The 25,478-nt window shown below is 40.6% G+C and overlaps 1 protein-coding gene across 3 annotated transcripts in view; it reads left to right on the plus strand.

The window, feature by feature from the left end:
- col18a1a (collagen type XVIII alpha 1 chain a) overlaps nucleotides 1-25,478 on the plus strand; it is a 75,053-nt gene that overhangs the window by 36,382 nt on the left and 13,193 nt on the right. For 2 of the 3 annotated variants that reach the window (XM_020090063.2, XM_020090061.2), the window contains 13 exons: nucleotides 8,657-9,198; nucleotides 11,270-11,353; nucleotides 14,060-14,131; nucleotides 18,895-18,967; nucleotides 20,548-20,589; nucleotides 21,484-21,614; nucleotides 22,029-22,055; nucleotides 23,474-23,680; nucleotides 24,511-24,537; nucleotides 24,695-24,757; nucleotides 24,903-24,980; nucleotides 25,108-25,158; nucleotides 25,346-25,468. In XM_020090063.2, coding sequence (XP_019945622.1) covers nucleotides 8,657-9,198; nucleotides 11,270-11,353; nucleotides 14,060-14,131; nucleotides 18,895-18,967; nucleotides 20,548-20,589; nucleotides 21,484-21,614; nucleotides 22,029-22,055; nucleotides 23,474-23,680; nucleotides 24,511-24,537; nucleotides 24,695-24,757; nucleotides 24,903-24,980; nucleotides 25,108-25,158; nucleotides 25,346-25,468 — 1,520 coding nt within the window. The remainder of the gene's footprint in view (nucleotides 1-8,656; nucleotides 9,199-11,269; nucleotides 11,354-14,059; nucleotides 14,132-18,894; nucleotides 18,968-20,547; nucleotides 20,590-21,483; nucleotides 21,615-22,028; nucleotides 22,056-23,473; nucleotides 23,681-24,510; nucleotides 24,538-24,694; nucleotides 24,758-24,902; nucleotides 24,981-25,107; nucleotides 25,159-25,345; nucleotides 25,469-25,478) is intronic. The other variant, XM_020090062.2, reaches the window with a different exon arrangement.

The following is a 25,478-nucleotide window of genomic DNA, read 5'->3' on the forward strand; positions in this document are numbered from 1 at the left end:
TAAGGAAACTCAAAAAGAAGCAGTAATACCTAGAGAGCCCAAGAGCATAGATGGCAGTGTGGAACCCCCGAAAAATGATCTAAATCCTAACTTTCAAAAGAGTGACTTAATCATTCAGAACAGAACAGATGAGGGCCTTAATGCTGGTATCAGAAAGTCAATGCAAAGTCTTGATGTTTTTGAAATTCCCAATAACATTAGCAGAATTAACAGTAGTAGTTTTGATTTGACTAAGCCCTCTCATGAAAACTTCCCCCCAGGGGGTTTACAAACTCCAGTTGAAGACAACAACTATGTAGAGATTACCCAAGTATCTAAGGGCAACCAATTGGGGGAAGTTACTCATTTACAGGCTGGTGTGTCAACAGCTGCTCAGGAAGTTTTAGCAAACCAAGTTTTACAGACTAGCCAAGCTTCATTTGCTAGCCAGACATTTACTACAACCCCAACACCAACTAATACCAAAAACAAGTTAATTTACCAACCACAAACACAGACCGAGAGACCAGATACTACTTATATTGCTACCGTAGCTACCCAACAGCGAGAACTTACTTCTGCAGTAGCAACTAGTCATACTGTGGCAAACAGCCAAATCAATCTCCTTTTAGGTGCTTCACAAACATCAGTTAGTGGACAAGAGCCGAGCAAAGCAACTTTATCTAGCCAGACAACTGTAGACATCCATGCGCCAGCTGAAAGCCACACAGAAGTAGCAAAATCAGCACTGTTTGTAGAATCCCCACAATGCTTGTTGCTTGATAGTCCACTTCCGTTCTGCTCCTACATAGTTGGGAAAAGATTTACTGTGCCCAATTATTTTAACCAGAGCAGTGTGGAGGAAGTTCAGGCAGTCCTGAACAAGTGGGCATGGCTGTTGAGTTCACATTGCCACCATAGTTTGGAGTGGTTTTTCTGCCTTCTCTTGGTACCAAAGTGTGGCTCCCTGGGTGCACTGCCGGTGTTGCCTTGCCGCAGTTTCTGCGAAGTCTTGCGGGATAGTTGCTGGACGGTCCTGGATGAGGGACATCTCCCTGTGGAGTGCCACGCTCTACCAGATGATGAGGATGATGGGTATCAGTGCTTATCAGTTAGTAACCAGAAAGGTAATCACTGGTTCAAAATGAATCCTTGATTTAGGATTCATTTTGAACCAGTTTTCAAAATCCTCACTGCCCCAGTTTGTCTGGTGTTTTCACTCAATACCCCGAACCCACCCAATTAATTTACATGTATCCCTGTTAAAAGTGAATCACTGAGATGAATGTATTTTTCCTTTGGTAACAGAGCCGACACATTCATCTGGTCACAGTCTAACAAGCATGATGCCAGAATGCTTTGTTTAACTTGTTGTATGTTTCCCTTGTCCTTTGGATTGCATGAAATTACTCCTTACTCACACAGACACTCTCACACACACACGCACACACACACACACAATTCAGTGGGGTTGTGGTTCATTAGCAAACCAGATGATGTACATATCCTCTGCAGCTTATTGATTTAAAGGGTCATGTTTGCTCACATGGGAAGCAGTTGGTTTTGTATACATTTTGTACTCCAGTACATAACATCAACAGATAGACAGTCCATAGTGATAAATCAGGTCAAGCTGGCATGACACATAAAATGTGAATTGAAAGAGCTCCTATCTTCCTGTTGAACTGCAGTTTCTAAATGCTGTTTTTAAATAAAACTCGAAATCCTTTCTTTCCAATGCAATTCCTTATATAAGTATTTAGAAGCAAAGTAAAATAGCATTGTGCCATTGTCACATTTTTTGGGTTACTAGGTAAAATGGATCTGTTAGCTTTCTCTCTCAATCACAAGACAGAAGCCTTCTTCTGTAAACAGATTGTGCATGAAATACTGTAGATACTTTGGCATGTGGAATTGCATGTCTCTTTTGACAGTGAGCGACTTGCAGGCAGCTTGATGTGCATCTATCTAAATGCACAGATTAGGTTGTCATGCATGGGAAACAGCGATGTTTGCAGCAGTGGTTTTCAGTGGCATGTCAGTTTGGACAACCCTGCCAGTCCAAAGCACCTCTGACAGCTGGAGGGTTACTGTACACAGGCAACACAGAGGTGAACGTTTTATGGTAAAAGAAATAAATCAGCATTCAATGCATGTGTTTTTGTCTGATCTTGAGTGATGTGAATATTCTAGATTGCTGCAGTTTGGATTTCATGTTGTAAATGCTGAGCCAAAAAGTAGTAGTAGTTGCAGTAAACTAATAGTAATGTGGTAGTTTATGGATACATTTAACAGGACATGTGTGTTTTAGCATCATCTGTGGGATTTAAAGTAATAAACACAACCCTTGGTGAAAATGATTCATGTGAGAACATCCTGTATGCTCAGTCCTGTATCAAACAAACCATATCCCTTTCACTGGGCCACTCTCCTGCCCTCCTCTTCATATCACTGAGTTCAAGACTGTGTCCTTTTACAGCTTTGCTGTCTCTCTGACAGCCTGCTCCGTTGACAGACATGAGTGGACATGAGTTTCTGGCTCCAGGATTAAGAGACACATCTGGGTCCAAGCTGATTTGGTTATGTGAATTCTTTGAACTTTATATTTGCTGGTGTGGGTCTCATGAGGAAGGTTAGTAGAGGGGATTATGGTTCAATTTTCTGGCCCATATAGTTTGGAAAAGCAAAAACCATAAGATATTATAAGGGCCAGACCCAGCAGCCCTGACCAATTTAATACACAGTTCAGGTAACAAAAAAAATGTTTGGGTTGATCAGTGTAGGCTCATGATAGGGCTGAACGAAATTCAGAATACAATCATATTGTGATTATTTTAAAAGATGCAATATATATATACTACAATAACAAGTCACAATTTTAGTGGGAATTAATTTGTAATGAAAAAACAATTTCAAAATGCTTTGATTGTTGTGATTCTTTGCTGCAGTCTGTACCAAAAAGGCATGTTCTGAATATTATGAATTCAATCATTTTCATTCAATTGTTCAGCCCTAGTTCACAGCCAAGGCAGTTATGTTGTGTATTGCATGTGACTTAGTACTGTCCCTGTGAGGTTTCTCCGTTGCCTAGATCCTGAGGATTACTTGTAAACTTTTGATTCAGTTACACTATGAACATTCATATGACTTTATAATCTCCTCATGTTTATGTGTGTCATCGTCACAGCCTGTGATCTGGTAAATCCGTAAAGATTGCCTGAATGACATCACTGATAATGTGTCACAAAACTCTGTAAGTTGCTTTGACCTCTTGGATTCACTAATCGGAGCCCATACTGGGCAGCGTCTGGGAAGGTGCAGACACTTTTCAGCTCTGTTGGCTTGATGTGTGTGGGAGGAGGGCACTCATACGCTCTTTTTTGCTCTGGGCCTTAACTCCCGCATCGCTTAAACGATGACCTGTCATGAAAGAATGTCTCATGATATGCTTACAGCTTTTTGAGTTGGTATTCTTTCTAAAGACTGGGCCATCAACAGAGAAAGAGCACTTTATTCCAAAAATGATATGTGGGTGATTACTGAGGGAAAATTGCAGAGATTTCAGTGGATAAAAACTTTTAGAAATCTCTCAGATGTGGTCCCTTACTACCCTGGTGGGAGAGACAGGATTGTTTGGGCACAATAGGTCTTTTAATGATGTCTTTCCATGGTTACCGGTCTCCTGCTTGAAAGATGAGCAGTCATTCATATCAAGGTCTAAGGTCAACTGCACTTTATTTTTGCTAGTTCTTGATGGTAAAGCTAGACCCTATATGAGAAACTCTATTACTCCCTGTCACAAATACTGTTTAACTGAAATTAAATGGAATCCTGTGCCTGTCCCCCTCTGTGGTGTTCTTACAAAATGAAAAGGATCCTGAACTGTGAAGATATAAACTGCTCTTTTGAATGGTGTCTCAGTGTCTGTGTACACTGCGTCTGTGTTTTGTTGCTTGTACACCTTTTTGGTGGTCTGACACTGATCTGTAGCACCATGGTTCCATTGAGCCGAGATTGATATTGTATCTCATGACAGGAAGGCCTGAAGCTGGCTCCAGCTCCTCCATGTGCCGCTTGCCAGGGAATCATTTTGACTTGGCTCTCAGGAGGGTTCCAATTATGGGCACAGTGTTGTCCGACTTCTTTGCTGCCAGAAACTCATTGCCCCCTCTGGTTTGTGTTGCATCAGTACAAAACCAGCACTGATGAGGCAGTGTTGCTAAACACAGTTCAGAAGCGCAGGGATGAGATGGATGATTGCCTATTTGTAGCACTCTCAGAGTAAAATTTTTCAACAACGTTTCTGAAGAAGAGCAGGGCTGTCTTGGCACTTTGGATGATTTGGATGTAAACCTATTTAAACATATTTCCACTTGTGCCTCAGAGAATATCCATAAAGTGATATTTTCTTCCTGAGTTCTCAGAAGACATATTTGTGGTATGTGCAGACAGGTTTGTTTACACCTTGTGTGTTTCTTCAAAGCTCTATACATACAGGTGGAAAACATGAACAGTATCACATTACTCCTTCCGCAAAGAGTAAAGTGCACAGGTTGTGGTAGACCTGTCTTCTTTTTAGTGGTTTCAGAATTACAGCTTAATGTGAGCCAACATAAAGTTCTCCTTCCTGGACTGTGATGCGGTTTGTTTGGGTTTCATATCTTTTTCAGATACTTCAGTTGTTCACAGAATAAACTTTGCAGGAAAAAAAGCTGTAATATTCATGTTTTAATTTAAAACACGTTCTCTTCTTATTACTGTCAGTTATTTAAAACCCGACTGTCCTGGAACTTGGTTTTGGCGATAGTAGAGAATATTTCCACATGCTGCTATAGGTTTTACGCTACAATAGTTTATGTCAGGTTCCATAAAGCAATCACGTTAGTATATCTCTTACAAAGAAAGCCTTAAGAAAAATAGGCTTTTGTCATATTAAACCAATGATGAATCAGTATAGAGCAAGTACTTAACAGTGATTTAATGAGAACTGAAAGATCAACGGGGATAAAAGAAGCCGAATGCAAGACTAACATTGTATCATTTGGCCAAATTTAATTTCCCCTTAAAGGTCCAGTGTGTAAGATTTAGGTGAAAGGGATTTTTGGCAGAAATTGAATATAAAACAATGTTTTGTGATGTTTTTACTGGTGTGTTTCATCTAAATTATATGAATTGTTGTTTTCTCTCCTCTAGAAATGGCTCTTTATATTTAATTACTTTATATTTACATGTTTTTTACTGTCGTCCAAACTGGACAAACTAAAACTTTTTGAGTTTTCATGACAACTGAAGTTCACCGCAGGTTCTCCTTCATATTGGGAAGGGCAGGGTGAGATTAGGAGTATTCATCTGCAACAAGCAACTTCACCTTTAGATATCACTAAATTCTACACACTGAACCTTTAAAATCAATCGGCCGACAAGCCAGAACATGGTTGATGCTGTAAATACATCATGATTGTGGACATTGGTTTTTACAATCACAGGGCTAAAATGTGCTCTGACACTCCAAACACAGGGTGAGAGCACTGACCAACTCTGTGCAGACAGGGAAAGATCATTGCCCCTGTCAGCAGGCCTCCAGGGATGTTTTAAACGGTGATGGAGTGTTGTCAGTGAAACCGTAGCGTTTTCTGGCACTGTCCAGATGTTCAAATGTTTTCCCGTGGATTATACAGGATCCTGTACTTCCCAAAGCTGTATATACAGTTTCACGCTGTATATATACAGCTTTATCAACAGGGTATCACAAACTGTGTCCTGGAATGTGAGGAAATGAAAAAGAGCCGTGGGTCCTGGTCAGTGAGTGGTCGTCTTGACAAGACAAACTAGCACCGTAAATCCAGCAGCGAGCTATTCATCAACAGCTCTTTTCTACAGCCAATTGGCCTTGAAGCTGTCACTGGACAACAAAAGCTGTTTGGAAACCTGAATTGAGATTGCACTTAAAATGCTAATGGTGGCACCCTTTGTACACCCAACAATTTTTGATCTGTGAGAATGACCCGCTGGCCCTTTGCTGACATTGCAGGCACATTGGAAACGCATTCCTATGGAAGTCTAAGGCGGATCAAACCTTTTCATCTGCTTTACAAATTGAAATTCACAGTCCCAAGCTTCCTTTTCTTTCGTGTGTTGACATCATGCCTAATAACATTAAGTTACCTTTTAAGATCTGAGTTACTTTTTACATTTACTGGTTAATGACAATCTGGTTCACATGGATATTTCTTCTTTTTGGTCAATCCGGAACATATTCCAATTGAATGCACATCTGGCTGAGTGCAAATCCGGACCAATAGATGTTTCACTAATGGGAGCTTTGGAAAGCTCTTGCACACACATTTCAGAAGGATGTTTGCTGGTTCTTTGGCAAATGCATTAGAAAATCAGACGTTTGAGAAAGAGATGATGATATTACCGTGAGAGGAGAGTGACTGTGAAGCCCCAGTTTGAACTTTAGAGGAATGCTGCATGCTGCAACCGGGCTCAGTTTTAGAGATGTGCCTCACATTCCAATTTATTATAGACCTTGAAGTTTAATCTATACACAAATCAAATTGTTTTTTTATGACAACCTGCATGCACAATCAACGTCATTCAGAGCTTTTTCTTTTCTAGTGGAAAAAGAGTTATCATGCATGCTCAGTGATGAAGTGTTTCTATATAGAGGTAGCTCACATGTTGGCTGCAGCACCTGTAGCAGGAGGATTTCACAAATTAAAATGGTGTGCTTTCTGTCATGATGGATTTCACCACTGATTTACTACACAGTTTGGCCTTCTTCAGTCTCACCCTGGCAGAGACTGTGTATAGGAGGGCGCCAGGTTCAGACATGTGAGCACAGGCCCACTGCAGAGACCCTCGAGGTTTCTCATTCTGACTTTATCAGAGTAAACATCTGGTCGGCCCGGTGCAAATGACAGTTAATTTGTTTACTGCCATTCATGCAGCAGTCAAGGACCCACAGTCTACCTGCTGTTCTCAAGCTGAGTTAGACTAAGACCATCTGTTTTATACACAGTATTTTCATCAGAAAGATTTATTAAGTTTACACCCAATTAGACTTTTGATGGGTGTGAGACAGATATCCTCTGTGAATGAGAGATTATTACCTTATATGCTAAACAAAGCTATATTTCTTATGTTATTGGAATATCCACCAAGATCCTATATACATTGTACTGAGGAGGATCATTTTACAGTCAATTTATATAGAGAATGTTGCAAAAAAGACATTTTCACATGCATTTTTTGGTACTTCATGCTTTATTTTCATTTATATTTGATGATGACATTTGTACGTATTTCAATTTACAGCCAGTGATGAGCCTCACTTTGAAATATATGTCGGATTGACACGAGCTGAACCTTATAGGTAGTAAAATAAAACTATATATATAGTTTTATTGCTGTCCTGTTACAGCTTGACTGGGTTGTCTGTTAGCTTAGACCCAAATTAAAGCATCATATTCCTCAGACAGCATGCAGAATATTCAGACGGTTGTTAATGGTTGTAAGGCAGAAAGCAGGGCCTCGGGTTCAGCTGAACACTTTGCATGTTTATGCTCTCAACAAAGCCCACTGCAGACCACACTGATCTCTAGCAGTCGTGGTAGTGGGGAGCCTTTGAACCGAGCACATTAGTCACCAGGTGGTGAACCAAAGCATTTCTTCAAAGCTCCAGAAACTGCATCAAGTGATCTCCCAAAACAGTGTTTTTTGTCATTTTTCACGAGGTAATATTGTTTTTGGAAAAGCAGAAAGATTTGGCCTAAGGTTTGATGTTACACTGTCTCTAACGTGCATGTGAACGAATACACATTGCTCTTTGTGTTCTTTGCATTTCCTAAACGCCTCTGATAATTATGTGCTGACCTCGCCAGAGTCACCCAGGGTGATGGAAGACTGAGCATGGATATGCAGGAGGCCCCAGCTGTTGGTCCCTGTGCCCCAGGCCCCTTACATTTAGCAGATGTCACACAAGTCGGAAGAGTTTTTGTACCTTTAAGAAAGTGATGTATAGATTTCCAACTTAATCCCATTCTGCGCACAGGAGACTGGTGAAGGTTAAAAATTTGAGAAAAGGAATGGAATTTTCTGCCATAGACATTTGCAGAGAAATGATTCTAGATCCCAACAACTCTGCATGTTTTCATCTTGGTTTCAGCCCCTGTGGCACATTTATTGTGAGAGCTAAATCAGTCGACCCTCAAGTCATGCGCTGCATCTCCAGGACGATGCCTGTGTGGATCATCCTACAGTTTAGGAAGTTGGAGTTTAGGTTCAGCTGGTCTTGTATTTGGAATAGAGACCTTAAAATGTCTCCTAAAGTGATTTGCTTTTTTTAGTCTCAAATGACCCATGCATCCTTTGCCCTTTTTGAGGAACGTCAACCCTTCCATGTTGTGCTCTAGTTCAAAAAAGGTTTGTTTGTTTCTGATCCCCTGAGCAGAATTTTCTGAACTTTATGACCAGTCAGATGTTGATATAAATTTTGTTTTAGCAGAACAAACGCCTCTGTCATATGAAAGTGACACTGAAAACACATTCACCTTAAATCAGCCAACAACAGAGCCTGGTCTAACATTACACCCTGTCATGCTGCCCTCCCTTCTAACCCACACTGTATTTTATGCATATTGGGGCCTAATCTCTTTTTTCTCTTCCCTTCTAGAAGACACAGGAGTCTCCCTAATGCAGCTGATTGGGGATCCTCCTCCCAAGGAGATCACCCGAGTCTTTGGGCCCGACAACAGCTCCAGATACATCTTTGGCCTTGATGCCAACACAGGCCAGCTGGCACGCGCCCACCTCCCAAGCCCATTTTACAGAGACTTTGCCCTCAGGGTCAACCTGAAGCCCACCTCTGACAGGGGGGGAGTCATCTTCTCTATCACAGATGCCACGCAGAAGATCATGTATGTGGGTGTTAAACTGTCAGCCGTGCAGGGCGGCAATCAGAACATCATCCTGTACTACACAGAACCTGACTCGCAGCAGTCGTATGAAGCAGCCAGGTTCCTTGTGCCCTCCATGAGGGACACCTGGACCCGTTTCTCCATCGCTGTGAGGGACGACAAGGTATTGTTCTACCTCAACTGTGACACAGACCCTCGGGTGATGCGCATTGAGAGGTCCCCAGATGAGATGGAGCTGGACGCCGGTGCTGGGGTGTTCGTCGGGCAAGCTGGAGGGGCTGATCCTGACAAGTTCCTGGTGCGTATACAAAGGCTTTGTCTGTTTTTTAAAAGCTTTAATGTAGATGAAGAAATCTGAGTGAAAGCTTTGGCACTGAATAACTATGACACAGGCAGCAACGTGATAGTGAGTCCTACTGCAAGAATCTTTGGAAAAGTGCCGTGTCATGTTTTGATTTTTCATAGTCAGGCATGTGAAACATCCTGCTTGAATAACCCTCATATGACTTGATTGCCCAAATTGGCCGACTCCAAAAGCATAACATAAATGTCTACAGCACCATCCTGCTCAGAGCCGCCTGCACATAATTGGGAAAGCTCACAGCTGGGACGTAATTAACTGGAGTCATTTGACTGCAGTAAAGCTCAGCAGTTGACTGCAACAAATGATGACCTTAGCTGTAAAAGGGTTAAAGCAGTTCACCCATGGCTACCTGCTCAGACCAAGCATGCTAGCAAAAATATGCAATCAGTGATAACTGTTCATTCTGTCTCTGTTCATGCAGCTAATAAACCATGGGCAGTAGATACAGTGCAGTTTTTTGTTCACACAAATCAAAAGGATTAGGACTAAAGGGAAAAACCACAGTACTCAGTGTACACATTGGCGTCGAGGGAAAACCTGTGCAACCTCTTACTTTGGTGAAAAAGACACTTGGACTCTTTGGTAAAAGTTTAATCCCCGATACAAAAGATAGCTCATCACCCAGGTCCCTTTACAAGAAAAAGAAAAGAAATATATATATATTAGAAAATGTAGAAAAAGAAAATGTTTCTGTCTGCATTGTTACTTTGAATATATAACTGTTTTCATTGGCATATAATATAATGGCCATTAAATATATACAGGTGCTAACATGATCTTATGGCCTCTGTGTCCTTCTCACATTGAGTTAAACTTTAACATGGCGGTGGTCCTTTAACTTGCAACTTACACATCTCAGCATTTCTAAAAATAGAGTCTTGCTGGTTACAGGGACATAAATGATCTTCTTCTGTTAACAGGACCAAACTGAAACCATACAAACAGAAAGGTATAACGATCAGTTAAAGGGTGTTCCTTATTATGAAAGTATCTTGGTATTTGTATTGTGTTACATTAAAGGAATATAAAATAATGAAGAAACTATAAACGCTATAACTTTCAAATTCCAAATGAAAACTTTCCATCTGGTTTAAAGACACTCGAATTAAAGTTTATAGTGTTTATGCAGATCATTTCTTACTTCCCCTCTCAGATGTAATGTTTTGATCTATTTAATTGCTGCGTTTGAAGAGCGATGTGAGGCAAGTTCATCCACGGTATTTCCTTTTGAATGGGTGTTTTCAAAAAGCTGTTTTATAAAGTACTTATTTAAGAACATCTTCTTTCAGGTCTAGCTGACCATGTGCTATTTGTTGACCTTTGCCCTGTGGGCTCTGGGGGTCTTGTGAATTTAATCAATGTAATCACAACGAAATCCACTCTGAAATATGATTTGTTTGGATGTCCTTATTTCTTATTATGCATAACTGTCAAAAACATGCTGCAGGGTGAATAGGACGTAATTAAATGTAAAGATCTGAAGCAGTTTGTTTGAAAAAGACCACAACATGTCAGCTACATCAGTACAATCATTAAAAGCCAGTTAGGAGACGGGGGTACATTGTCAAAGAGCTTTTTCTATTTGCCGTCAAAGTTCTTTAAAAAAATCCATTAGACTTTTTTTCTCAACATAAATGTGTCCTGGAGACTCAACATCAAGTAACTCATCAGCAGAGAAACCACCTACACATACAGAGCTAAAGGCCCTTTGATAGTATTCATACTGTCTGTGAGCATCTGTGTGGGAAAATCAGATTTTGTCTGTGTGCGTGGGGGGGCAGAGATAGAGGCCCTTCACAGACTGAGGCTAAAACTGGAGACATCAAGAGCCCCTCTGATTTTGTGGAAACAGGGAATTCCCAGAGAACTGCTGCCAAACCCTGAGCAGGAACTTCACAGATGAATATCCATGTTTATAAGTTGAAAGCGAGACATCTAATGTGTGTGTGTGCTGCTCTGACGTTATCATCAAACATCAATACACCACGTCCTTGTTTTGCAACAGGGGGTGATCGAGGAGCTGAGGCTGGTGGGAGACCCCCGCGCTGCTGAGAGACTCTGTGAAGAGGATGAGGACGACTCCGATATGGTGAGCTAATCACATTTTGTAGATAATACACTACATGCAGTGGTCTATTTGAGGGGAAATGAGGGGTATGTCATCACCCCCCAAATGACCAAAATGTCAACCTGCCATCCCCCCTCTATTAGCAGAGACTGCAGGGGTTGTTCAGCACAATGTACATTGTGTTCTTCAAGGAATGTAGATACTAAGTTATTGAAAGGGGTCTTTTGGTTTTTATAATTTAAAATGGGACTGCTTGCATTGTGTGAAACATGAGATAATCCTTCCTGAAAAAAACTCTGCTGCATAGATTTTACAGTTGTATTTACTTATTGTATTTATTCACAGTTATACAAATAAATGGAAAAATACAAGGACTAATTGGATAACATTAGAAATGTCACAGTTAGGGTTAAGGTGAGATGCAAGTGTGTGTATTGGTTAGTGGCGTGGAGGCAGCAGGGTGCTTACTCTGGGCCATATCCCCCCCTGTTAAAAAACAGAACCTTTTGACTACATGTGACTAAAGTTCTGCAGAAGTTCCCAAAATATTCAGCCCCTGGCCCTCAAAATAATGGTGGCACAGAATTGAAACTGTCTTCATACCTGGAGGTGGTTGAAGCATACAAAGGATCTTGATTCGAGCTAGTTTTATAAAAAAATCGCTTATGTGCACATGTTCCCTATGGTCAGTCTGTTGTAATCACCTCAGGAATCATGTGGGGACAAAGAAAAATTGAGAGCCAGATGAAAGCTTTACATTTTGTAATCTTTATGGCTCAAATAGGCTTTTTCATTTTTCATTTTCTTCATATTTTATTCAATCTCATCCCACAACCCTGCTTTCTTGCTGCTAGTTTGGTAGCCACTGGGTTACATGGAAAAGAACACATTTATTACTTATCAACAGTAATGAGGCACTGTACGCTTGTCAATTTTGTCGAAAACCAAAAACACAAGAAAAAAGGCGAGAATCTATTTAGTGTTTTGCTCTAACACAAGCTCCAATTATTAGTGTCTCCAGCTAACAAATCTATCCTGCTACTTAGTCACCTCTCGTTTGGCTGAAAACCATAAAGCATCATTAACCAGTTATAAGGAAGCCAGTCCTGGACACTATCAGAGTTTAGGCTTTTATTAGCTTCTCTGTTCTGTCCCCTGCAACGATACCACACCACAGATTCACAAAACCATTGTGATGACTTGCATGACTTACTTTTTATTTTAAAAGGCTTTTGTACTTTTAATGAACCCTTACTTCCTAACAAATTACTTCTATGTAGAGGAATATATTGTGATCTCATTGGCAAAAGAAAAAGGGTTGCGGACACTACTCGTCACATTTTCTCTGCACCGTTTATTACATCAGTGTCGCAGGATTATGGCATACAACAAAAACAACAACGTCAGCTGGTGGAAAATGTCTAAGTCAATTTAAAATATTTTTTTACAGTTAGTATTAATGACTTTAGGTAAAAAGCACACCGAAAGCCACAGCTAAGATTTGTCTTATGCTGGTCATAAAAAATAAATAAAAATGCCCACAGAAATATCAGGGACAAAAAACTTAATGTTTAAAAATTGGTCTGTGAAAATGCCAGCAGATGTAAACCTGTCAGTCAGCACTGACAGTGCATTGTGACGGTTGTAAACTATTTTTCACATTGCATTGTGGGGAACATTGAGTGCATTATATAGGGTTTGAAAAATGTCACCAAACATTGGGACAGCTCTATAAAAAATGGCAAATTGACTATATGCCATATTTAAATGACAAGTCTGCTTTTGTTTACCCTGTTGGACACCAGTGTAAGAGTCTGAGAGGAGCCACTGACCCTGACCACCCGCACACAAACACAGGTGCCTCTCTGCAGCCCACCAGCAGCCTTAACTGTTATTTAGTCAAACATTGCCGTCACAGCTGTTCCGCTCGCTGAGACCACCAGAAACCATGTTACGACAGAATAAAGTTCAAGACTTGTTGTCATCAAATCGTAAAATGTTGTTTGGATTAGATGGGGAAATCGCATTCCCAGTGAAAATGACAGGTTTCAGATTTCAGGATGTGTCTTTAATCTAAAAAGACACAGTTGTCAGTGACAGTGAAGACGACACGATCACGGGATTGAATTAATAAGAAGCCTTATAATATGTAATATATAATATATATAGCCTTAAACAGCACAACACAGTATGAAACCTACTTACTGTAAATTGTAAACTTTGAGCACAGAGATGTAGACTAATACTAGAGTAGTACTAATATTGTGAGGACATGTATATGTCTTAAATCACACTAAAGCATCCTATTAGAGTGACTACATTTTTGACAACACACGCTCTGTGTTCTAGTTTAAACACGTAGGAAGTAACGGGATGTGAGACTTGTTAACGTGTTAACAGGAGTATGAATGGAAGTTTTATCAGCAACTCATGAAAACATCATAATTGAATTAATGTCTTATTCAGAATAGGGTCTTTGGTCAGAATATTACTGTCTATGTAGTCAGCGAGATTCAAATTCAAGAAGGAAACATAAAAACAGATTTTCAACAGACAACATGAACAGAAATGAGAGGACGCAGACATCTAAAAGTGTCCATTAATGCTGTCACACAGGGCACAACAGAAAAGATATTTGTCTGTCAGATATTTAATAAGAACATTGGCACACTGTAAAATGAAGTCCATTTTGAAATTAAACGTTCAACGTATGTTTGGTCTCCTCAGGCTTCAGGGGAAGGAAGTGGCAGTGACGTACCAAGACCCACCAGACCAAGTGTGGAGAAACACAGATGGACGGTATGGAACAACCTCTGTTTATTATTGAACTTCCTTTACTACCACTTGGTTACTAATACTTACTTAGGTTTGACATTCACAAGCTGTTGCTGACTTGCTTTGTTTTTCCTCATCATTTAAATTTGACTAGATGATGCATTAAAAATGGTTGTGTATAGAATAGAACAGAACTGAAAAACCTTCATTAAGCCCCAGAGACAGAAACATACAAATGTATTGACAAAGACACACACAAACATGCAACAGACACGAAACTGGAAGAATCCAAATATCTGAGATGAGAAAGAGGAGACATACACGTAGAAGACTCGAGATACGAGAGCTTTTGACGCTTTTAGTTTGTGAGGAAGTGCAGTAAACGGCATTCTTTTATTATTTATACATCATGTCCGGCCTTCTGCACGCTCTACCCATGTGCCTCCCTTCACCTGAATTTTCCAGAAATGTTCCTGTTGTTGTAAAACGTGTCTGGTCTGACAATATCCTGTTGCATTTTCATATTTGAAAGGGAAATTCCGCAAAATGTGCAGACATCCTTCTTCAGAGTTCATGTCTGAAAACAGTTGTACTGCTCCTCGTAATTTTGTTTTTTAACTGCATTGATGCATTATATTGAAACATTGTTGATTGAGTGATCTTCCATTTCCTTCCAGGGCATTGCTCAGGAACAGTAAATCAAGAGTGCATAAGAGTAAAAATGAGAGTGAATGAATGAAAAATGCTTTGTTCCCTAAATATGATCCAGACAGCTGATCAAAGATTATAAACAGCGGACTGTGCTTCATGTCATCCCAGTGTTAGACGTACCACTCACGTCTCAAGTTACTGCGTGAGTGTAAGCGAGCGAACGTTTGTCCCTCAAGAGAGATTCAAAACTGCTGAGTAGACGAATGGAAATGGAGCTGCCTCTGTCTTACACATTAGGAGACAAAGACATTTTACATAAACAGTTGCCTGTTGAATATAAAAAAAAAAAAAACGGTGCATTGACATTTGTCCACTCAGAGGTTTTAGAATGAATGAATCTGGATATATTTATCTGGACATGTATCACCTGTATGAAGACACAAACCAACAGAGAGCAGTAATTCTGTCTCTAATGAGATTATTCTGCAGCCACTGACACGGGTGACTCTAAATCACTGCGTCTATTTGTATCTTTTTGTCTCTTCCTTCATCTCTCCATCTGTCACTCTGTCTATCTCTCCGGTCCTCCACTCTTCCTCTGCTTTCTGTCTCTCACACACACACAATCAAATTCCACAGACACCCACTCACGCCTTCCCACCCTCAGAGATAGCCGCGCAAGTTGAAACACACTGCAGCGCAAGCTCCACCCGGGGCCGCCGCCGATGTGCGTGCGTGCACTCCCACTCGCAAAATAACAGCGGAGAGGCGGAAAACCAGATGTTAATTTGGACTTGATCTGATCCAAGGCAGGACCCCCACCCCCCCAATTCCGCTTCAAGGTTTTGTTATTCTGACTGGTTTCTCAATCAGCTGTGCTCAGGAAGTGACAGCGGTGGAAATAAAGTTAGAGAAGCAGACAGGGAGGGCAGGGTCAGGTACTTTGAGTCGGATGTCTCTTCATCACCACTGCTCTGCGCCTTGATGCTCAGCAAGTTTTACAAGGGGCTTTTCCATCTGTTCTGCATCATGTAATATGCAGTGTAATGTAGAAGACAACAGCTGCCGTCTAATTCCTACCTGCTGAGGTTTTATTTTTTTCCAGTTGATGTGTGTTCACAGAAAGTATAACCTACACTCTGCACAATGGTCCAACCAGTGCAATTATGGCAAGTCTGGGCAAAGACAAAGTGAGAGAGGAAGCGTTGTAGAAGTGAAACTTTCCATTTTGTCATCCTGGAATTGATGTTGCTGGATGGAAGAGCTCGTCAGTCATTCTGAAAAGTGTCACCGTTCTAATGTCAGCATGAAATCTAAAGAGGAAACTTATATTCAGCCAATTAGTTGTTCGTAGCACTTGTGTTCAACCACATGGGATTTTCTGAGATTTATTAATGTGAAGAGATTTACAGATTATTCCAAGTTTGTCTATTTTAAGTTTTGCCTTTGGAGTTAAAGGCCTTTTTCCCACTGCCGACATGTTGACTGTCCACAGTGTCTGACATGAACGATGGCTCTGTTCAGGTCCCAGTGGAGTGTCCCAGAAAGACTTGACCTTGTGATAGTGAGTCAGCATACAAAATATCAGACCCTGAAACTGAAGCAGCTCAATTGAATTATTTTAATATTTACATCTGTGCTTTTCCTAATACAGTAACATGTAAAATGTCTGCTGTGCCAACATATGACTAATATCTTGAATCCAAAAATATATACACAAAACCATTTAAATCAACAGACGCTAAGTAAAGAATACAACATAGATATGAAATAATTTACTTAGTAATTTTTTTAATTAAATGGAAAGGATAAAATCTGTTCAAATTTAGAGTTTGGCTAATATTCTTCTTTATCTTTATAATAACAGCCTGTGGAAAATGCTGTTGCGGCTACATCATGCTGTTTACCGGGAGGAAAAATCTTAATTTGAGTTCTGAAACATCAACAAGAGCTTTTACTTCTTTAAATTAAAATACCAAGAAGCAAAGTATCACTCTGACAGGCAAACTGTGTTACCAGCTTAGACAGAGTCGGTGGTGCTTAACTCTGTATATGTGTGTGTGGCCCTGAAGAAACAACTGTAGTGAGAACTACCAAACAGCCAGTTGTGAGTACTTTGGGAGGTGTTTATACCAAATATACAAGATACAGTAACAAAACTAGGTGTGTAATGATCATAATGAAAACAGAGTTCAAAGATGGATGAGGTCCAGCCCATTAGTACTGAAACCAACATTCAAATAATCATTCATTAATCATCGAGGTAAAAGTTTGAAATAATCATGATTAGTCAAAGCTATTAAAATGTGTTAATGTTGATATGTAGTAATATTTCTTTTGTGTGTATGGGGTCGAGTTTCTTTTTTCTATATTTCTACATTCTCTGTATAAGGGTCAGAATAATGAGAGTCAGAGCTATTTCATTTTATAAACAGCTGGACTGTTGTGTCTTTATCCTCAGGCTAAATCCTAATAAGTTTCCTCTGTGTGCCTCATCAGACATGCAGTGGAAAAAAAGCTTCCCTCCTGCAGAGGTGGAATATGATTTCCAACAGAGCTGCATACCTGCTCTTAAAGTGCGGCGGGTCTGTGTGGGTCAGGTCTATCAACACTATGTCCTAAAGGGGAGAGCCTCCCACCGATCGTCCCCGGCTATGATGGAGTGAACAAGCAGAGTATTCTTCATTACATTAATACATACATCAAATCAGAACTGTCAGTAAAGGTCTGGTCTGAATTCTTAGCATAGTCAGTGCTGTGAAACTCACCGGGGGGGAGAGGAGGGGGAGAGAGTTTCCAAGGGAGGTAACTGGTTAATGGTTGATTAACAAGACCCCCCCCCCATCCCAAACCCCCACCCCTTCTCTTTCCTACATTCTTCCTCCCTCTCCTCTCTTAAATTCCTCAGGTGACAATTCGAGATGTGTCACCGGTGAAGAATGAGCTACAGGGGAAATATCTCCTCCCCCTCACTCTCTTTTTGCCCAAAAGGCAGTTTGTAAAGCCCCCCCCCCCCCAACACACACACACACACACACAAATATTCAAATGCTCCTGTTGCTTCTATTTAGTCCTGCTGTGTTTTAGTGGCAGGAGACTGTTGAGACACTGCAGGCTGGCCCGTCTTTCGACTGTCCCCAGACCTTACACGCAGACACACTTCACTATGCAGGGCACACAGAAACATTGAAAGTATCTATTTTAAATATGTTCAAATAAATTCACAATGTGCACAAGTTCATTTGGATGCTTAATGTGACCAATGAAAGAGAGCACAAAGGTTAAGGAGAAGAGTTAGTGAGAAAGAGGGGGCACACAAGTCTATCTTAGTGAGGACACTTATTGTAATGCATTCTAAACTTAACCTAAAGCTAATTCTTAGCCTAACCCTCTAACAGCGCTTTGAAAAAAGTGAGGAGCAGCCAAAATGTCCTCACACACACACACACACACACACACACACACACACACACACACACACACACACACTATCCTTCCCTATATTTAACCTCTCTTATTTGGCAGTGGGGCTTTGCAGGTTAAAGGTGAGGTTTGAAGTAGCAGCAATATCACAACCCCACACATACTCATCCAAAGACAAATACTAACTGAGGTTGGTGTGCCATTTGTATCCTAAATAGGCTCAGTTGTTGTCCTCCAGGTGTCGCTATTACTCTTGGTCAGGACATGTTGCAGCTGCAGGCGAGATCAGTGTGGTGTCGACTCGGGGCTGTGTCTCCTGACAGTTTTAATGAAGTTCACATAAAGAGACCCGGACATGAGACAAAAAGGTTGTAGCCAGTCGTTGGTTTTCCAAGCTCCTGTTGACTCAGTCATGTTTAAAGAAGGCTCGGTGCAGAGCTGGGAAACTCTCATCAGTTAGAAATAGAGCTCTGGCTGCTCTAAGTATAAACATCAGTGCAGTTGAATGGTAACACAGGACGGAAACATGAGTCATTTTTATGGGTTTGTTTGGGTATGATGTGAACAAAAACAACATTTTCCCATGCAGGGACACGGTTCCTACATTTAGTGTGTGTGTGTTGAGTGGAAAAAGTTGCTCAGTTCACTAAATGTCATCAGTTGCCCTTTTTTAAATATGTATCTATCTCGTGTGCATTATTGTTTTCCTGCAGACTGCTCCTCCGTCCTCTGGGCCCATCCCTGAGCCGCCACTTAGCAAGAAAGAGACTGCTGCTACTGGGACGGGTGAGTTTAAATGGACAGTCAACTGTTTGTCATTTAAAAATCACACATACTTTATCAAGTTCACCCATTGTGCACACAGCAGCTGGGGAATATGAATATATTTTATAGATGTACTTCTTCCAGCGCAGGACAGAGGATGGTCAGTTAAAAGATGAGTGTATTTGTGTTTTCTTCAGAGTGTTTACACAGATGCCTTTGGATCTGCCCCCTCCCTGTTTTACAAAAGGCAGTCATTCATATTTTTTTTAGTTTGCTTTAAAAGACGGGAGGGAGCTGCCGTACGTCCACATGCTGACACGTGACTAACCTCACCTGGTGGGTAGAGGAGGAGGGGGAATGATGAACAGCTCGTGGTGTTGTAGAGTTCACCTGCTGAGCCCCTCAGTGCCAGAAAGACATTCTCTGACACACGTCTCCACCTAGTGGACAACAAGGCTAACGCAGTATGTGGACTGGTGGTGGAGGGCTCAGGACACTCATCACTCACTGTGACACATTGAATGACACATTAGGCAACTGAAAACTCATGTATGTACAAAATGACATGGGGTTTCATTTCTTCATCTGTCTCCAACATAAAGTACACAAGATTAAAAATGTTGTTTCTTGTGAATACATTTTCAAAAATAACATTAAATAAAGATATTGGACACTTAGTTGTTACTTAGTCGTCATGAGGTAAATTTCAGAAACTACCTTGAACCCTGTTCACTGTCTGCGAGAGCTTTAACGTCAACTATGATAATTATGTAAAGAACTTGCATTAGTTGTAGGACACAGACGCAGAATGTTTAGAGCAATGTATAACTAATCAATATCAAATTGGATAAATTATTACTATTACTTAACAGTTATATTATTATATTAGTTATATTTATGATTGTGTTGCATTTATATTTATATGTAACTCTAAAGGGTGTAGAAGAGTGTATGTTTACATGTATAAGGAAGAAAATGACGTGAAGCACAATCTGTTTGAATATATTGGAATAGCTCTACATTTATAGCAAAACAACGAAACATTACTGACCTACTTCCTTGATAGGTCAAGAGGTCAGGGAATAGGTCAAGCTGACAGTGAGCGCCCTCTGCTGGAGGAGAAAAACTACTTCAGACGTCTGATCTGCTTCTAGTCTGTGTATTTTTGAACGGGTCATTACAAGTGGAATGGGAACCTTTCTCTCATGGTCGAAGTTCAAAGATCAAATAAAAAGTGACAGCCCTCATCTACATAAGTGAAGCTATTTGTCTTACTACAACTTTTATTTATCCTTTATTTTACCAGGAAGTTCCCAGTAAGATACTTCTGTCAGGGAGACCTGATCAAGATGGGGAGCAAATTACAAAAAAAAAAAAACAAATGCCATAACATGCCATTATACATGGTCAACAGATAAAAAACAGAACAGATATAGAAACATACAGGATTCAATGGAAAAAAAAGAGTTATGGAGACATAAGCAATTTTAAAATATATTTAACCATACAGAGAGAAGGTAAAGTTTAGGTTGTCTTGCAATTCAACAAAGTATTATACTGTTCATCTGGAGCCTTGATGTAACACTGTCTTCTGCCTTCAGCAAGTGGCACCCAGCTCATTTCAGGACTCCCGGGGTCACCAGGTGGGTCAGAGGGAGTTGAAAAGAGAGACAAGCTTCCAAATTGCCTGTGTTTTATTTGAACTCCTTCTGTGTGCGTCATGTGTGTGCTAGTCATCACCTCACATGGATCTGAAAAGCACACAAGCACGAGGATGCATGAATTGATCTGCTTCATAAGGTGGTGGACATCGGTCAGAGGGATTAAACTGTGGGATGTAATCGAGAAAGAGCAAGAGGTTCAAGTTTTATTGGGTTTTGTTTTTCTGGTGGATGTTAATGTTTTTGTTGCATAGTCTGGGCGTCTGGTTTAAAAAATAAATACATTTGGTTTAGGATTGGAACAGGCAGGAGAAGCTTAGGCTTCTTATGCCATGATATGAGGTTCTAATTTAACCAGTGAATGTTCTTTGCTTATTTATTCATTCGGAGGCATGCAATCCATTTTTCTGCTCCTGAACTGTAACCGCTGAGGTGAAATATTGCAGAAGGCTTCCCCGCAGTGGACATCATTTTGCTGTGCATGTCAGCGATGATGGAGATGGGTGATTTCTACACAGGAGTGGGCTGCATTTCATACACCGAGAAGTGACACGTTCAGCTGGAGGAGTGCAAAGTCAAATCGACTTACACCAGAAAATAAATATAAGGATGGTGGAGCATGCAGTGAATGGAAGGTGTACTCAATTACCACCTCTAAACATTGACAAGGCCTATAAATCGCAGCCGTGCACACTGGGATTCCTGCTACATCGAGCAAAGAGTCATTTTCCTTCCCGTTTTTTTTTTGGTTCTCTTCTTTTGGGAGCAGGAAATGTCCCGTTTGTTGTTGGGCATGTGGGATACGATCGTTTATCATCTCTGAGAAGTCTTTTCATGAGGATGTTAATGGCTCTGACCTTTGTCTTTGTATTCCAGGACCAGCTGGGGATAGAGGAGAGAAAGGTGACCGCGGGGACAGAGGAGAGAAAGGAGACAGGGGACCAATCGGGGCGAAGGGAGAATCAGGCTCTGGCTCCAGCTCTCGGGGTGGAGCCCGCGGAGAGAAGGTTTGCATCTGTTCTTTTTTGGTCATGAGCAATGAGAATGTGAGCTTTTATCTCAAAGAAAACCCCTAGAGGGCGCTGTAAGTCCTGATTTGATGAGAGCGTATGAAATGGTTTAAGACTTGTTTTACAGTTTGCATTTCATGTATTTTATTTTCATTCTGTACATTTTATTTTGATAGGAGTAAGATGTGTGCACATGTGTGCTTATGCATTATCGCTTTGTCGTCTTTGTGCCGGCGAAATGTGCAAATCATCGTGAAGAGATTCAATTCCTTCTGACATAAAACAACATAAAGACTGGGCAGAATTTGATTCCTCAATGAGGGAAACTCTCCATCAATGTACATGTCTGTGGATATGTATGTCACTGCCACTGAAGATTGTTGTCACTGACTTTCCTTTTTTTATTGTCAGGGAGAACCTGGAGAAAAGGGATTAAAGGTAAGTTTTTTTAGATGAAGTTGTCTCCTTGGTCTCTATCGCTATCTCTTCATCAACATGACCTATTTGAGCTTTTAGTTGAGACATGTAATGTGTAAGCAGTGGACTGATACTGATAACATGCTGGTGTTTTTACAGCTTGCCATCTTGTCCCTGAGTAAAACAGGGTCCTGTGCTAAGAAGCAGGATTTGTGGTTATCAAGCTAACTTTAAGTTTAACTCAGAGTTTTCAGTCCTACAAAGCTGGTTAATTTCTTCCCGGGCTCAATCACCATGTTAACTTATGTTGACACACTAACCTGCTCCAGATCTGGTTAAGTTTGCGATAAGAGATCAAAACCTGTCAATGATCCAACTACTGACCAATCAGATCACAGGAGAACCAGATTCATTGCTCTACAGGCAAAAGAGTTTACAGTAAAGTGAGAGATAATAAATGTCAGCAGATTCATTTGTAGATGAGATGAATCGTTTTGCTGTGTCAGACTTTTCATTCGTCCATTCTGGTTTTAAAACAGAGCTTTAAATAAACAGAGGAGGAGTTAATCACAATATATTAACACATCACAGCTATCAAAGCTTCATTTGAATTCTACAATTACATTCTACTGTTTTATGATCATTACAGATCAGAATGACATGATGAAAAATAAGAACTACAATGGCTGATGTCTTTTATTAAAAAAGAAATTCAGTCAGTGTTAAACATTTCTCACGATTATAAATGAACATTTAAGTCAGACTGAGCTCATCACACATTAATACTTCTCTCTGCTTCTGACATTACTCTGACACTTACTTAACATTTTTTACCTATGTTCATTATCGTTCATCACCAGACAAAAAACGAAGATACTCAGTGATAACCGTAATAAATGTCCTCTCTTTATTTACAGTTTAGTTTTAGACTTTTCACTTAAATAATCAAAATTCATATCAACTGTTTCTTTTCTTTTGGAAATACGTGATCATCATTTTCACTTCACTTTGTTAAATGTTGATTTTGTCACTGTTACTGACAACACCGACAGAAATCAATGTTTCCTCTCAGATCATATCATGAACTTTATTCATGGTTCAGATTACTAATTAACGACTCTGCCTCTGTCACATGAACGCACTCATTGATTGATAAGAAAATTAATTGTTAACTAAAGCAGCTGATAACCAGCTTCATAGTAAAGGTTTTCAGGAGGATTTAAAGTTAAATGAAGTCGAATAATGAAAACATATCCTTGGTATGTTGGAGTTGCTTTGCAGTGCAGGTCCTTTATTAAGAGATTAACACACTTTCAGGGAATTCAGCAACTATTGTCAGTGTGTTGGTTATTGGTGAAGTTCTTTGAAAGTCATGGCTCCGAAAACTGTTACAATTCACCTTAAATTGACAGTTAACACTGACGTTTCTTCATCTCCAGGGCAGCGCAGGATTTGGCTACCAAGGAAAGAAGGGGGATTCTGGCCCCCCTGGGCCCCCCGGCCCCCCTGGCCCTCCAGGAGCTGCCACTGAGCTTTCAGTTAGCAGTGATGGCTCAGTTGTTTCAGCAGGACCTGGACCACGAGGACCAGCTGGACCTCAAGGTGTCCCAGGTTCCCAGGGACCACCAGGAGCTGATGGAGAGCCAGTTAGTAGACTAAAGATTTGTTCTTTACTTGACAAAATCAAATACAGATATGTGTTGTTGTTGTTGATGGGTTCCTGGTGGGGCATTGGTTAGAACAGCTAGAGGGTTCTGGGGTTGGAAGCACAGACTTTATATAAATATGGATGACATGACAGCTTTCCAAAACTGAAGCCAAACATCTCGATTGCCCCCTGGTGGGTGCTCATAAACCATTTTAGTGAATATCATTTTGGGTCGTTCTCAGTGTAATGTAAAAAGTTCATGTTTTTGATGAAACATCACGATTGACAGCTGAGACTGACTCGCGATTAGTTGACGACATGCATCAGCATGACATCGATATCTCAGCTCCATCCTCCAATCGCTACTGCACAGACTCCAGCTGTGTCTGGATTCGGGGGTTGCATCCTTCTGAAGCCACATTTGTAGACAAATTATGTCACAGCGGTGCAACTAGGCCGTCCTAATATGAAGGCTCGTCCAAATGCGGCAAATGAATGTGTCCTTCCAAACAGAGCAACAGAGGCTACATCAGGTGGATCCTCTACAGCCCAACATGTCCCATGATTCATTGCCTTTCTGTGACAAACTGCTTTCCAAGAGGTAATGGTGACAAAAGACTTGGCGGAATAATTGATTTCTTAGTGTAAGTACTCTGATGGGATGCAATAGGAAGAGCAGACCGTCTCACCAGGTCCTCTGAAGGAAGCAGCCACTGAATTTAGACAAAGCTTCTGACTCCAAATGACATCAAAAGTGTCAGTGTCACACATTTTTCTTTTTCTTTTCATTGTGTTGTAGAAGAATGATTTTCTATTTCAATCTTGCAGGGTGATCCTGGTGAGGATGGAAAAACTGTAAGTTTTTTTTATTGTCTTTTGCACAGTAAATATAACCACTGATCTGTGGCTTTAAATGTTATTAATAATCAAAATGTTGTGATGTGTGATGATTTCTTAAATAGAGATCGTTTCATTGTTGCACCTTCAAGACTTTGTGGTTTCTTTAACACAGGGTCCTGATGGACCTCCAGGCTTCCCAGGAACCCCAGGTGACCCTGGAACCAAAGGAGAAAAGGTACAATCCTCAGGTGTATTTAACAAAAAAACAAAAAAACAAAAAAAAAAAATATATATAAGAACACAAGTACAATACAATAACACAAGAAATTAAAAATTCCAGTTATAGGAATAGCTGACTCTTAATGGTCTTGTTCATACAGGGAGACCGTGGAGAGGGTCAACCTGGCCCGAGGGGGCCCCCAGGACTTCCCGGTCCCCCTGGATCAGGAGTCAGATCTGTGAGTTAATCTCTGCCTTAATCAAATACTCGACAACATTCAGACACTGTTTGTATCAGCAGAGAACTGTCTGCCTTTGTGAATCCGTTTTTGAACATTTCAATTGATTTGGACTGATGTCTTTCAGACTTTTGTGGACATGGAAGGTTCAGGTTTCCCTGACCTGGAATCTATTCGGGTGAGTTCAGTTTGACATTTTTTTAAACTGTTGACATGCTTGTGTCCTGATTGTTCAAATCAAAACATTAAGAAGATAAATTGTTGATGAAAGAATTTTATGTTTATACTTTAATTTCTATGTAATGCAGCTCCTTACCTACAGACTCATCACAGAGCAGTGTCAATTGATCACATTTTTGTTGTAGGGACTACCTGGGCCACCAGGTGCCCCTGGTCCCCCCGGGCCTCCTGGCCCTGCTACAGCTGGCACAGCAATGACTTCTGGAGCATTTGGTCCACCAGGAAAGGATGGGGCACCTGGTCAACCTGTAAGTGTCA

Source organism: Paralichthys olivaceus, chromosome 10 (assembly GCF_024713975.1).
Source record: "Paralichthys olivaceus isolate ysfri-2021 chromosome 10, ASM2471397v2, whole genome shotgun sequence".
In the NCBI taxonomy this organism is placed as follows: Eukaryota; Metazoa; Chordata; class Actinopteri; order Pleuronectiformes; family Paralichthyidae; genus Paralichthys; species Paralichthys olivaceus.